At 37.4% G+C, this 15,443-nt stretch overlaps 1 protein-coding gene across 1 annotated transcript in view; it reads left to right on the top strand.

Annotated features, from left to right (window-relative positions):
- The window catches only part of CAMKMT (calmodulin-lysine N-methyltransferase), a 387,185-nt gene that overhangs the window by 352,021 nt on the left and 19,721 nt on the right, over positions 1 to 15,443 (top strand). The window contains exon 8 of the mRNA XM_012653828.1: positions 9,578 to 9,652. Coding sequence (XP_012509282.1) covers positions 9,578 to 9,652 — 75 coding nt within the window. The remainder of the gene's footprint in view (positions 1 to 9,577; positions 9,653 to 15,443) is intronic.

The raw sequence follows: 15,443 nt of genomic DNA, 5'->3' as shown, positions 1-15,443 counted from the left end.
TCTGTGTTTCATATTTTTATGCTATTATAAATGATATGGTTTTTATGCTATTACAGATAGTATAGAATTGGAAATTCCTCTTTCCACTTATTTATTGCTTATATAAGGAAACAATTGATTCTTGTATATCAATCTTGTATCTTGCAAGTCTGCTAAACCCACTTATTCTAATAGCTGTTTTTGTACTATGGTTACCCTTTGGATATTCTACATAGATGATTGTGTTGCCCGCTAATAAATACAATTTTACTTCTTCCTTACTAATCTAGAGATATTTTTTTCTTTGCCTTATTGGGCTGGCTAGAATCTTTGCAATGTTGAATAGTGAAGGAAACATCCTTTTCTTGTTTTTCTTCTTCTTTTTTTTTGAGACATGGTCTCACTCTGTTGCCCAGGCTAGAGTGCAGTGGTGTCATCATAATACCCTGCAACCTCCAACTCCTGGGCTCAAGCGATCCTCTTGCCTCAGCTTCCCAAGTATCTGGGACTACAGGTGTGTGCCACCACACCCAGCTGCTTTTTCTATTTTTTTTTTTTTTATTGTAGAGACAGGGATCTTGCTCTTGCTCAGGCTGGTCTTCAACTCCTGGCCTCCAGCAATCCTCCTGCCTTGGCCTTCCACGCCCAGCCTCTTTTCTTGTTTCTGATGTTAGGGAGAAAGCATCAGGTCTTTCATCATGAAGTATGATGTCAACTATAGGACTTTCGTAGATGATCTTTTTCAGGTTGAGGAAGTTCCTTCCAAGAATACTGAGAGTTTTTATCAGGAGTAGATGTTGGACTTTGGCAAATGCATTTTTTGCACTTATTGAGATGATCGTATGATTTTTCATTTTTAATTTGTTATAATAATATGATAGATTATATTGATCAATTTTTAAATGTTAAATAAACCTTATATTCCTGGGATAAACCTCACTTGATCATGATGCATTGCCATATATATGTTCATATGTGTATTATAGACAATTATCCTCTTAATATCTATAGAATCTATAGTGATGCCATCTCTCACATTCATGGTATTGGTGATTTATGTCTTCTCCCTTTTTTTCCTGATCAGTCTGGCTAGGAGTTTATTAATTTTATTGATCTCAAAGAACCAGTGTTTGGTTTCATTGATTTTTCTGTATATTTTACTGTTTTCCATTTCATTTATTTCTGCTCTAATCTTTACTACTACCTTTTTGTCTGGTTATGTTGGGTTTAACTTACTCTTCTTTTCCATGTTTATTTAGCTAGAAATGAAGCTCACCGATTTGAGACCTTTCTTTTCTAATATAAGCATTTAGTGCTGTTAATTTTCTTCTAAATACTGCTTTACTGGCATCCTATAAATTTTGATACATTGTATTTTCATTTTCATTCAATTCAAAATACTTTTCAATTTCTATTTTCATTTCTTCTTTGGACCCTAGATTATTCAAAAGTATATTATTTATTTTCCAAATATTTGAGGATTTTACAGACAATATTGATTTTTAATTAATTATTGGTTTCCAATTTAATTTCATTGTGGTCAAGGAACATATTTTTTGTATGACTGGAATCCTTTCAAGTTTATTGAGACTTATATTATGGCCCAGAATAGGTATATCTTAGTAAATGCTGTTTTTGAAGAGAATATGTATTCTGCTATTGTTGGGTAGAGTATTCTGTAAATATCCATTAATCAAGTTGGTTGATGGTGTTGTTTAAGTCATCTATAGCTTCACTTACTTTCTGTCTACTTGTTCAGTCAATTACTGAGAAAGGAGTGTTGAACTTTCTGACTATAACTGTCGTTTTGTCTGTTTCCTTGTCATTGTGGTTCTATCGATTTGGGCTTCATGTATTTGAAGTTCTATGATTCAGTTCATAGATGTTTAGAATTGTTAAGCCTGCTTTGACCCTTTAACATTATAAAATGATCTTCCTCGTTCCTAGTAATATTCTTTGCTCTGAAATCTGCTACAGCTGATGTTAATAGAGCCACTCCAGCTTTCTCGTGACTAGTGTTGCTTAGTGTTATTGTTTTCCATCTTTTTACTTTTAACCCATTTGTGTCTTTATATTTAAAGTGTATTTATTATAAGCCACATATTCTTGGTTCTAGCTTTTTTATCCAACCTGATACTCTGCCTTTCGATTGGGGTGTTTACACCATTTTTATTTAGTATAATTATTGATGTAGTTAGATTTAAATCTGTCATTTTGCTACTTGTTTTCTGTTTGTTCTATCTATTCTTTTTTCCTCTTTTCATCTTTTCCTGCCTTCTTTGGGATTAAATGAGTTTATTTTATTATTTTGTTTTATCTCCTTGGTTGGTTTATTAGCTGTAACTCTTTGTTTTTTTAGTAGTCGCTTTAAATTTTATAGTATACATCTTTAACTTATCATAATCTATCCTCAAATGACATACCATTTCATGTATATCATAAAGGCCTTATAATAGTATACTGCCATTTCTCTATTTCCAGTCTTTATGCTATTGTTGCCCTATCTTTTACTTATGCATGTTATGAACCCCACAATACTTGTTATTTATTTAACAAGTCAATTATATTTTAAAGAGGTTTAAATAATAAGATAAAATCTTATATGTTTACCTATATAGTACTATTTCTGATTCTTATTCCTTTGTATAATCCATAGTTCCAACTGATACCATTTTTCTTCCTCCTAAAAGACTTCCTTTAACATTTCTTATAGTGAAGATCTGCAGGTGATTAATTCTTTCAGCTATTTTATATGTCTGAAAACATTTATTTCACCTTTTTCTAGATTAACAGGTTGTTTTTTTTATCTTTCATGACTTTAAAAATGATAATCCATTGTCTTCTGACTTGCATATTCTTCACAAGAAATATGCTGTCATCCTTATCTTTGTTTTTACATAACGTATCTTTTCCCTCTGAGTGCTTTTCAGATTTTTCTCTCTATCACTGCTTTTGGGCAATATAATTATTATGTGCCTTGTAGTTTTCCTCAGGTTTCTCTGTGCTTGAAGTTTTTTGAAATTTCTTGATCTGTGGATAACTGGTTATCATTAAATTAGAAAAATTTTCTGCCATTATTTCTTCAAATCTTTTTTCTGCTTTCCCTTCTCTCCTGTCTTTTGAGGAGTCCAGTTACACATATATTATACCACTTAAATTTATCACACAGCTCATCTACTAATGTTCTTTTTATTTATTTTTATTCCTTTTTTCTCTACATATTTCATTTTGGATAGTTTCTATTACTATGTTTTCAAGTTCACCAATCTTTTCTTCTGCAATGTCTAATCTGCTGTTAATCTAATCCAATATATTTTCTTCTAGATATTGTAGTTTTCATTTCTAGAAGTTTGATTTGGGACTTTCAAAAATCTCTTCCATGACATTCCCTGATTTTTAGAATATATTAAATACCATTCTGATTACTATTTTAATGCCCTTGTCTGCTAATTCTGACATCTGTGTCAGTTTTACAATGGGTTCAATTGTTTGATTTGTCTCCTAACTATGGGTTTTATTATTTTAATTCTTTGCATATTTGGCTATCTTTGATTATATGCCAGGTATTTTGAATTTAACCATGTTGAGATCTGAACATTTTGGTATTCCTGTAAATGTTTTGAGTTTTGTTCTGGGATACACTTAAGTTACTAAGTACTAACTAAGTTACTTTGAAATAGTTTGATACTTTTGTGTCTATCTTGCTTTTGAGATTTGTTAGGCAGAACCAGGGGCAGCATTTAGTTTAGAGCTAATTATTCTCCACTACTGAGACAAGATCCTTCTGAGGATTCTACCCAATGCCTGTAAATTGTGAGGTTTTCTAGTCTGCCTGGTGGAGCAGGCACTATTCTTGGCCCTGTGTGAACACTGGCTCACTCTCCTCCAATCCTCTTGGATGGTTCTTTTTCTAACCTCAAGTAGTTTCCTCTCATGCATGCATGAATTAGTTCTCTACAGAATACTCCATAGGGACCATCTGCAGATCTCCAACGTTCTTGCTCTGTGCAGCCCTCTTCTATTCAGTACTCTATCCTGGGGGCTCTAACTGCCTCAGTTTCCTCAGACTCTCAGTTTCATTTCCTTAGCTCAGGCAGTTCACCTGGTTCTACCTCATTCTCCCTCTCTATGCTGTGCCTGGAAACTCCCTCAAGGAAGTGCTCTGAGGTAATAGTAGGGCTCATTTCATTTGTTTTTCTTTTCTCAAGGATCACTGTCCTGTGTTGCTGATGTTCAGTGTCTTGAAAACTACTGTTTTTATATATTTTGTCTACTTTTTTGGTTGTTTTATGCAAAAGGGTAAATGAGGGCCTTGTTACTCCATCTTTGCTGGAAGCAGAAGTCCTCAGAAAGCATTTTAAGTGGTTTTCATATCTAGCTAATTTACATTTCTATTCAGAGGACAACTTAATAATAAGAACCTCTATTTCTTGAGGGCCTTCTGTGTGTCAGGCACTGTGCTAGGTACAGTTACACATAATTTATTCACATAATATTTATTGAGCAGTTATTATGTGCCAGGGGCTGTTCTAAGCATTGGAAATACATCACTGTACCAAACAGATTTTAAGAATCTCTGTCCGTGTGGTGTTTATATTCAAGTGGGGGAAAAAGACAATAAACAAAATTAACAATTTAGTTATATAGCACTTTAAAGTTTAATGACTGCTATAGAAAAATAAAAAGCAAGATAAGGGATTTCAGAAGTGCTGGACTGAGAGTAAACGATTGCAGTTTTAAAGAGGATGGTCAAGGGAGGCTCTCTGAGAAGGTAAGGCATTTGAGCAAAGACATGAAGGAGGTGAGGAGTGAGCCACAGAAGTATCTGGAGGAAGAGCATTTAGGCAGAGTGAGTAGCCAGTATAAAGCCCCTAGGACAGAAGCATGCATGGTATACCTAAGAAATCATAAGGAAGTCAGTGTCATTAGAGGAAAGAGAACAAAGGGGAGAGTAATAGGAGATGAGGTCAGAGTAGTAACCAGGCCTGATTGTGTAAGGTCTTATAAGTCATTGCAAAGACACTGGCTTTACTCTGAGTGAAGAGAGGAAAGGCTCATGACCTGACCTATGTTTTAAAAGGATCACTCTGGCTGCTCTCTTGAGCAGAGATTGTAGGATGACAAGTGGAAGCAGGAAGACCAGTTAGGACACAAGGTAATAATTCAGATGAGAGGAGATGGTAGTTTAAAGCAGGTGGGAGCAGTAGAAATAAGAGAGAAGTGGTTGGATTTTGATATATTTCAAAAATAGAACTACCTACATTTCTGGCATATTTAATGTGGAGCATAAAAGAAAGGGTCAGGGATATATTCAAAGTGTTTGCCCTGAGCAACCAGAAAGATAGAATTACCATTAACGAGATAAAAAAGGCTATGAGTGAGTGAATTTGGGGAGTGATGGTCAGGAATTCAAATTTCAACATGTTAAATTTGAGATGTCTATTAGATATTCAAGTGGAAATATTAAAATAGGAAGTTGGAGGTATGAATCTGAAGTTCATGGGAGAGGTTCAGGCCAATGGGTCAAGTGAAATGAAGGCTAAGAACTGACCTGAATTTAGCCATGTGGAGATCTTTGGTGAGTTTGACAACAGCATTTTTGGTGGAATGGCAGGGCTTGATTGGGTGGATTTAAGAGACAATGGGAGGAGAGGAATTGGAAATAGAGAGCTTAAACAACTTTTTCAAGGAGTTTTTCTGCAAAGGAGGAAGAGAGAAATGGAGCAATAACTGGAGGGGAAGTTGGCATCAAGAGAGGGTATTTTACAAGGGGAGAAATAACTGCATGTTTGAATATTGATGGAAATAATCCAGAGAGAGGAAAGAGCTGATAATGTAGGAAAGAGAAAGGAAATTGCTAGGGCCATGTGCTAGAATAGATGAAAGGGAGTGGATGTGGGATATACGAGAAGGTACTGGCTACAGACAGGAATACAGATACTTCATCGGTGATAATAGGCAGGAAGGCATAGAATGTAGGTACAGATGCTGTCAGGAGCATGAGTGTGGTGGTGGGAGTTTATGGAAGTTCTCATCTGATTGCTGCAATTTTGACAGTAAAGTAGGAAACAAGGTCATCAGCTGAAAGTGAGGATCAGGGAGGTGGTGTTAGAATTTTGAAAAGAGAGAAGAAAGTGCGAAATAATGAGCTAGGAGAGTGGGAGACTAAATGGACAAAGCAAATGTAAGTATAACTGTCAGACATCATTAAGAGTTCACTTGAGGTTCATGGTCATGAATTTAAAGCAAAGCCAGTCAGAATGCTTGTGTGCTGTCTCCAGGCACATTTAGTGCACAAGGTGCAGTCACGGATCAGGCTGAGAGCTGGATTTAACAAATACAAGGAAGTAAGAGAGGGACAAGGGAGTAGGGGGTGTATACAAGGGAGTAATTAAAATGATAGGCTATGGAATTTAAGCTGTGCAAGAAAAAAAGATAAATATTAGGGAAGAGGGAGAGTGACATGGTGATAGGATCAGCGTGGGCCAGTGGGATTGAAGAATGGTTGGATGAGAGTAACTTGTAGGAGTGAGCTGTGAAAGACAGCAGGGGTTGGTCAGAGAGTGGGTTGGGGTTGCAGTAATTGGTCAAGCAAGGTCTAGAGCAGTGTTCCCCAATGAGTAGGCTGTGCACTGGTGCCAGTCTGTGAACTGTGTATTACTAATCTATAGTAAAGTTAAGTTCAGAAATTGAGAGGAAATGTTTAGAAACACTGCTGCAACATTCAAGCATGTCATCAGTGGACTTGTTTGGGGATGCATTTGTTTTTTCAATCTCACTCGTCTACTGATTTGTGATTGTATTTTGCAAAAGTATTGGTCTGCAACAGATTGAATACAAACAAAAACCAGGTCCTTCCCCACAGCTGAAGCACTGCTCTTGTGTGCATGACTATGCATGGGAATGTGTCTGGAAGGTAGAGGCAAGGTCATTGGAGAAGAGGAGTTAGAAGGACCAGCCCTTTGAATAATCAAGTCACCATCATCTCTAGCCTCCAAGATAGCAGGCTGCCTGATTGCACAATGCCAGGGGGTACCATTCTCATCGTATGTTTTATGAACAATTCAACTCCATGTACGACGTGAACAGTGCTCTTGGAGTGTTCAAGAAGGTGGCCATTGTAATCCCCATTTCACAGATCAGAAAACAAACTCAGAGCGGTTAAATAATTGCCCAAACTCAGACAGCTACTAAGGGTAGGAACCAAGATTTGAACCTAGGTGTGTCAGTTGTGCTAAAGCTGGACTCTTTCCACAACACCACTCTCTCTCTGTCACATGCTTGCAGCACAGCCATAAGCCTCGTGAGAACCGGGGGGAAATGCCTTTTGGGAATGTGCTGTGGTCCATGTGACCAAGTGGGGCATTTCAATTTATTTTAGAGCCACAGCTCGTTACAGCTGCTGTGGGAATCCGTGGCCATCACACCCGTCTCCCCAGTTTGTCTTTGTTGAACCAAGAGGCTGAAGCACCTCAGGAATACAACATTCAATGTCAACACAGGCTTTCCTGCACTTTCTGTTCTTGTGCTTTAGTAATTACATGTATATTAAAAGCATGTTCTAAATAGTCATTTGTGGAATGGTAAGATTGAGTAATTTTAATACTTTTATCTTTTTCTCAAAATTTGTGTGATGGGTACATTACTGTATTACCTGAGAAAATCTAGTATATTAAATAGAGCTCCATTTTAAACCATCTTGTTCACATAGACGTTCTCTAAGACTTTCAGGCCTTTGATGAGGGCTGAGCAGGCCCACTCTCCCACCGAGCCTGAGTCCCGGGTGTGCCAGAAGCCTCAGCATTTCCAGAAAAGTTGGTGTTGGTTGTTTCCCACTCTCCATAGGTACATGAAGTTTCTGAGGAACCCAAAAATAAAGTAAGCATTAATCTCTTAGGAATTTCCTGGTTTCCTTCATTTCTTGCCTTTCTAGTGGACATGGGCAAGTACAACGAGAGTAGAGTTAATTTATAAATCTCATCTCTGTGTCACGGGACCTGTGAACACTGAGGTAATCCACTTCTTCTGGAAAGCCCTTCCTGGTGCTCCAAGTCAGTACACTTACACAACACGCAGGATACAGCATTGGGTTAAGGGCTGTGTCTGTGTGGCTCGCCAGGCTGCCCCTGTGAAGGCACGGCCCATGACACAGCACAGCTCCTGACACACAGTAAGGAGGCGCTTGGTAGGAATTAGTGAAACCAGTGAATGAACTAACACTCAACGTGTATGGGTATTTTTGTGGTGATGTGTTTAATCTTTTCTACCTTAGGAAATTCACTAGCATTAATGTATGTTAATGTGCTGTGTATGAAAAGGACTTTTGGACTGCCTAGAATAAGACTTACTTTTATATTCAAACACATGACTTTTCACCCAGGGAATATGTAGAAGAAATAAAGAACCCATCAAAACAAGCAAATATAACTAGACAGGGTAGGATATGATCACTCAGTTTAGCTCCAAAGAATCAAAATGGAAAATAGGAGCAGAATTTTACTTTGAAAAATAGTACTGCAAATCACAATTTTGGTGTGGTGGAGAGACTAATAGTTAAAATACCTGAATATGGTAAATGCTAATCGTCACAGTTGTTATTTGAGAGTACATTAAAACCTCTGGTTGGCTTTATAATCATAACTAGACTTTTCAAATGCGTGTTATTAATTATTGTTATTAATGTGAGGTTTAAAATCTCATCTTCTTTTGAAGATTGTCAGTATAGGTGAATTTTAAAATATGCCTAACAACAGAACTACCAAATGAAAGTTTCTTCTTCTTTTCTTCCATCTTGCCAAATTGCTCATTCCATCAATAAGAAATGCAACTGAGGCCGGGCGCGGTGGCTCACGCCTGTAATCCTAGCACTCTGGGAGGCCGAGGCGGGTGGATCGCTTAAGGTCAGGAGTTCGAGACCAGCCTGAGCAAGAGCGAGACCCCCGTCTCTACTAAAAGTACAAAGAAATTATCTGGACAACTAAAAATATATAGAAAAAATTAGCCGGGCATGGTGGCGCACGCCTGTAGTCCCAGCTACTCGGGAGGCTGAGGCAGGAGGATCGCTTTGAGCCCAGGAGTTTGAGGTTGCTGTGAGCTAGGCTGACGCCACGGCACTCTAGCCAGGGCAACAGAGCCAGACTCTGTCACAAAAAAAAAAAAAGAAATGCAACTGACATGCAAGGCAAGATAGATATACACTAAGTCTCACATCATTTACTTTTCATAAATTTGTATTCCAGTCAGATGGGGAATACTTCGATTTCAATATGTACTTCATTGATGTTAAGGGTCTAGAATCATTCTAATGACTATGGTAAAGATAAGATATTTCTCCCTAGTTTGCTTACAAAAATATATAAAAACTAGCAAAAAGCCTAACTATTATATTTAAATAGAGAATTCTTCTTCTTCTAGATTTGAAGACTAAAATATAGAAGACAGTTACATCAAACTTTTTTTAATTATACCTTTTGAAATAATTTGTATATACCTTTTAAATAATTTCAAGTGCCACAAAAAATAATGTTAATAGCTCAAAATCAAAAGTTAAAAAAAAAAAAACCCTAAGTATAATTTTTAAAATCTTTTTCTCCTCAAGCGTTTTACGATGGGATAATGAGACAGATGTCTCTCAACTGGAAGGACATTTTGACATTGTTATGTGTGCTGACTGGTAAGTACATAAAAATCATAAAACTCCTGTTAGAAAAAATAGCTTTGCTGGAGTAATTGGGCTGTACTGCTTTGCTGACGGCTAAGCAAAGTCAACAAATGAAGCACAAAGCCACCTTAACCCCAACAAATTAATATTCATCTCCATGTGACAGTTATAAGGTAGTCTTCTATCACACAGTAACTTCTACCACATTATTTCCCAAAGATTGATTTTGAGAAGCATTTCCATTTTCTGGAATTGCCTCTGTTTCATGCTTGACGTATCAGTAAATGGACGACTTAGGCAAATTGCAAATAATTATGGCTCGGAGAGGAATAGTCTGGAGAAAAAGGAGTTTATCAACACAAACAGCTCAATTAGCTTACTTCTTAGGAGAGATATGACTATTGATATAAGGGAATATGTATATGTGTACACACATATATACTCTCCAGCAAATAAACATATCTGTGAAATATCTTTGGGGAAATAGCTTTTCTTAAAATGTGTATTTGCTATCTAATGTTTTCAGTTATTGTATTTAATTATACACAAAACAAATATTATAAAATGACATTTTATTCTTATGCAAATAATAGCATTACAATCTCTGACAGGTGCCTGCTTTTTAAAAATAATTTACATTAGCTATTTGGGTTCTATTTTAGCCCAATCTACGTATTTGTTAATGAAAGTCTGATCCTAAGTTACAGGATAAACATGCATCATAATTATGTCAGCATATGGGAAACATCAACAATTCACAAGTGTTTTCCCTGTCAATAGTAAGATCTTGTTTGTAGTTTTATCACGATCTTTATTATGACAATTTAGATCTGAAAACACAAGTTCAGATTCTGAAGTTCTATCATTATATATTGATAAGCCCAATCATAAGATCCAGAACTCAGAGAAGACTCTCTAGAGGAGAGTTGAATGGAATTTTCACGAAGTAGGTTTTTTTATTATTATTATTTTAATGAGATTTTGAATGGATAACTTTGCTTCTGAAGTCAATGGAATGAGGTTCGCTTTTTTTTCTCTTCTGAAAAATATTTCTCAATGACAAATAACTTTTGTTATATTTTTCGCTGAGGGTTTCCAGTTTCTTATGGCCCTTTTAGTCTTTTTGCACCCAATTTCAGAAAGCCTTCTTCCAAAATGGGAAAAACCTAGATTTCTGACTAATCATTGGTAATGTGCCTCAATTCTGTATCCCTCATTTAATCAAAAATAAGGAGCTAAAACCTCACCGTATGATTTGAGCAAGTAATTTAGTAAATGCCTTTCCTCACCAAATATGAGAAAGAATCCTCCAGGTTTCATTGCACAGATGAAGATAATGCTGGCAGGATTAGATCAGATTAAGCATGAAAGTCAGATCAGAGAGCAGCGGCAAGAGGGAAGGGGGCAGTGTCTTCTTGAAGGTTTAGACCGGGGTCACACGCGGATGGGCTCTGATTATGTGGGGAAGGCAGGTCTGGCCAAGAGATTTAGAGTTAAATTTGTCCCTCACACAAATATCAAAACAGCCTGGCTTTGTCATACCTCGTGTCATGGACACTCACACCATGTCATCCTATTTGTACCAGAGAGGCAAGCAGAGGAAGTAAGATTTAAGCTCTTTTCTGATTAATGTTCTCAGGTTAAAAATAGCCACACAGCATGTTTGAAAAACAGTCTTTTTTTCCCTAGCCGACAACAGGGTCACCCACAACTGATATACATAATGCATATTCAGTTTAAGGCTTTCATTACAAATACATAACATAATGCAATATTATATGAACACACATACGGACACACACATCTGGTAGCTGTGTGAGAATTTATGGCTTCAAGGGAACTAAATACGCCAAGCTTCATTTTATAAATGGCTTTTCTATGCATGAATTGTTGTTGTTTTTTTTTTCTCCTGGTGTTGTAAGTGCCAGAACGTCAGCCTGTTTATAATTTCCCATTTGTAAATGTGAAACATTAAGCTACTCTCATTGCGATGCTGATATTATTTCCAAAAGAAATGCTTTGGTAATGGTCTCTCTTCATATTCACAGGGATGGGTAAGCTGCTTAGAAACTTAGAAAGTACAGTAATGTTTATAAGATGCACATTGTGCATATAGTGGCAAAACACAGGATTCCACGAGTTCTTTATGTCCTGTTGGTTTGGGGTTTCACTATAAGAGCCCTGGCATGGATGCTGCTTCTAGGGGCAGGCAGGCAGGCAGACCGTGCTGCATTTTTTTAGAATGTCACAGAGGAGGAAAAGAAAGCTCTCTTTAGACACTACCTCCAAGATGAAACCTGAAATCCTCAGTGCCAGAAAGAGATGCCACACATAAATAGATCGCGGTAAGTCTCACACCATCCTTTAGTCATTGTCAGCAATGAGATCTGGATTAGGCCACAGGAATATGAAGCAAGAGTCGGAGTTCAAATATTAGGTACATGGATTAAATTCTTACTGAAGCATTTCCAGCAAGGGTGGCATTGTCTGATTCCCTGAATAGCTAACCAGTGGTAATGCTTGATCCCATTTACATGAAAACAAGCTCTATTCACAAACCTATTCCAGACCCACATTGTGGTTCAAGTAAAATGCACATGATTACAACAAGCGGTGATATGTTTATGTTCTTAAATCATTCATATATTCATATATTTACATTGAAACATTCAAAAACCTGTAGGCAGTGGGGGAAATAACTTATTTCCCAGAAGAGGTAGTCTCTTAGTTCACAACTAAACGTAGTAGCTCAACTAGATTATAAAATAAAGGGGCAAACTGTGAAAGCTAGTCATTATTCCACTGTTCAGCATTTTTGACAATGAAAAATAGTTTCATGGTTCAGCAGTTCCTAAATAACTTGTAAAACGTCAACTTTGAAATAAACAGAAGGCAAAATAGAGGTACAGCCACACCTGCAAAAGGATGCTGTTGACAAACATCAAAATATTAGAATCTTTAACCACAGGTGTAGAAAAAAAAACCCTGCCTATTAAGTTCCTCAGTTGACTTGTTAAAGTTGAGTTTAATATAAGGATTCCTTTCTGCTGGGATGCAGTCCAGCCTGGTCCTTGCTGAGTTTAGAATAGTGAGTGATTGTTAATTTTAAGCCTGCCTTTCCAGACTCCTGTTCAATCATAATATAATCTGAGGGTCTGGAAGTAAGATGTTTTTTATCCAATGAACGCTTTCATTCAGTCATTCAGTGTGTGACGGCTCTCCAATTTATTGTTGCTTTGCAAAAATAGAAATGACTCTATACGTTTGAATTCTCAAAAGGCTTAGAAAGCATATCTGAAATGCCACCCATAGCCTGACCGACCCGTTGAGCCGGGTCTGCAGGACATTCGGCACATCCGTGTGCCCGCAGTCCGAGACCGTGGAAGAAATGAGGGAAAGTACTGTGGCCTGGAGCGCCCCACCTAGCGTGCCCCTCAGCATTTCCACACCGGCTCTGTAGTGTGGATTATGTCTTTTTTTCATCTTTTTTACTTTACTCTAAATCATGTAAAAAAATGTCTGTTTGTAAAGCTGTTTTTGTGAAATTTTTTTTCTCCAAATGGAAATGCTGTAGGCTCTAGAATTTCTTTGTTTCTTCTAGATGCTGTGATCATGGAGAGCTCTAAATCACAACTCATAGACCTTTACACCTAAAAAGATCTTTAGCCCAAGTATAGTCAGCCCTTTTACGTCACATCTGAGAAGATTTAGTCCCAGAGAAAATGCACGAACTTTCCAAGATCTCAAAACTAAAAGGGGAGAGCCAAGTGAGATGAGAATACAGCATCGCCCTGAGCTCTCACAAAAATCAGCTGATAAATACTGAAGGAGGTCATTCCTTTACTGAAAGTTAAATCTAAACCAGTGAATTTAACTCAGCACGTTTCACCTTGAAAATTACATCGTAGTCTTCCTTTCTATGGATATTGACAGAGAAAAATGGCTCCTTGTTCTCTGCACTAATTAATTTCCCTATGAGAGGAATCACAGATGCTCTGCAGTCTGCATAAAATTCTTGATTCTAAGGGAGGTGGTGAAAATGGTCCGGCACCTTTCCTTTGTTGGAAAATCTGTATTTCAGATCAATGGAACAAAGCAAGGGTTGATGCCACAAGTGAATTACATAGAGGGATGTGTGTGTGTTAATGGCCAAACTAGACTGCCAATGTACTTTGATCAGTAACCGAAGAGAGAGTTAAAATGATATCTCCATCCCCATCACTGACCCACTCGGTCTTTTTTTAATAGATCCATTTAAGCTACTGCTACTCTCTCAGCCCATTAGGACTTATTTAAGGGGTGAATTTTCAGGAGATTATATATCATTCCCACTAAAACACATTGAAATTGCTCATATGACATACCCTACAAAGTGTTATAAATTCTGCATCAGAGTTAAGTAGAAAAGTGAGCTTGCTTGGAATAAAGATCTATTAGAGAACTACTAATAGAATTACTTTTGGGAAATTTGATTCAGAGTGATGGGGTAGACAACATTACCTTTCAAATAACTGTATTTGGAATGTGTGCTGTGTGTTAGCTGCACTTTCCAGAGAGCTGTGAAGTTAACATCTTTGTCACCCTTACCAACATTAAGTAGAAATAGTACTTTATAAGGGCATGTTTTAAGCTCAGCTGTTTAGGTGCTATTTATTTTTTTCTAACAATTTTACCAGCTGTTAGGATGCACAGGTATAAACTGAGAGCGGTCCTTTGCTTAAATGCTGCGTGTCTCAACCAGCCGGGTTTCTTATAAGCCTGAGTAGCTGACACAGATATTTTCCCACAGTGATAGTCTTCTTAAAAAAACAAAAACAAAACCAGAATGCTTCATTATTAAAACTTAAGATATTATTACCTCTCTAAAGAATAAGATATAGAGTCCTGAAGAGCAAACTTTTTTCAAAGACTTAGTTATAATTTGATTCCTTTCTCATTAATCCTTAATGGCTATTAATCACTGTTTAATATGACTTAATGGCAAATTTGTGTAACATTTAAATTACATACATTCTGTGCTCCAAGATTTAAGGACCTAGTTTTATGAAAGATAAGAAAGTTTTTTCATGGGTGATGATCAGGTTATCCTGAGGATGGATGGAATGGGATAAGATTCCCTTCCTAGATATGGTTACTAACTCATGTGAGGAGGATTCTCTTTCTATTGCTCAAAGCACCTTCCATGGGAGAACCTTCCACTAAACCTACGGCACTGAAGAAACCCAAGCACTGACTTGGAAACATCTCATAATCCGCTGTCCTCACTCCTCTTTCTCAAATGTGAGAATCATTAAATCAGAAGAGAGCCTCGTCTGGTGAAACATCCTTAACAATATCAGTAAAGGAGCGTGCACAACCTGTTTTAGGGTCATTGAAACTAACACGCTACATAAGCCTCTTGATTTCAAGGACTCTGATGATCTGCCAGTCAGTCAGCAAGTAAATGTTCATTGGGCACCGTCTATGTGTACACTGTGCCGGAACCAGTAAAGCAAATTGTATTACAGAATGTAAGCTCCTTGAGGATGGGAACTTCGTCTTATTCATAGCTTATCCTCAATGCCTAAATTAGCCCCTAGTATGTATATATAGGTGCTCAACAGATATTTATCAGCTAACATATATTATTAACTTGATGCCCACAGAGCCACAAAAGTGGGTCTTGGCCGGGCACGGTGGCTCACGCCTGTAATCCTAGCACGCTGGGAGGCTGAGACAGGCGGATTGTTTGAGCTCAGGAGTTCAAGACCAGCCTGAGCAAGAGCGAGACCCCGTCTCTACTAAAAATAGAAAGAAATTAATC

Source organism: Propithecus coquereli, unplaced genomic scaffold (genome assembly GCF_000956105.1).
Source record: "Propithecus coquereli isolate 6110/MARCELLA unplaced genomic scaffold, Pcoq_1.0 Scaffold43, whole genome shotgun sequence".
Classification (NCBI taxonomy): Eukaryota; Metazoa; Chordata; class Mammalia; order Primates; family Indriidae; genus Propithecus; species Propithecus coquereli.
The sequence above is the reverse complement of the archived record's forward strand: the minus strand, read 5'-3'. Positions and strand labels throughout refer to the sequence as shown.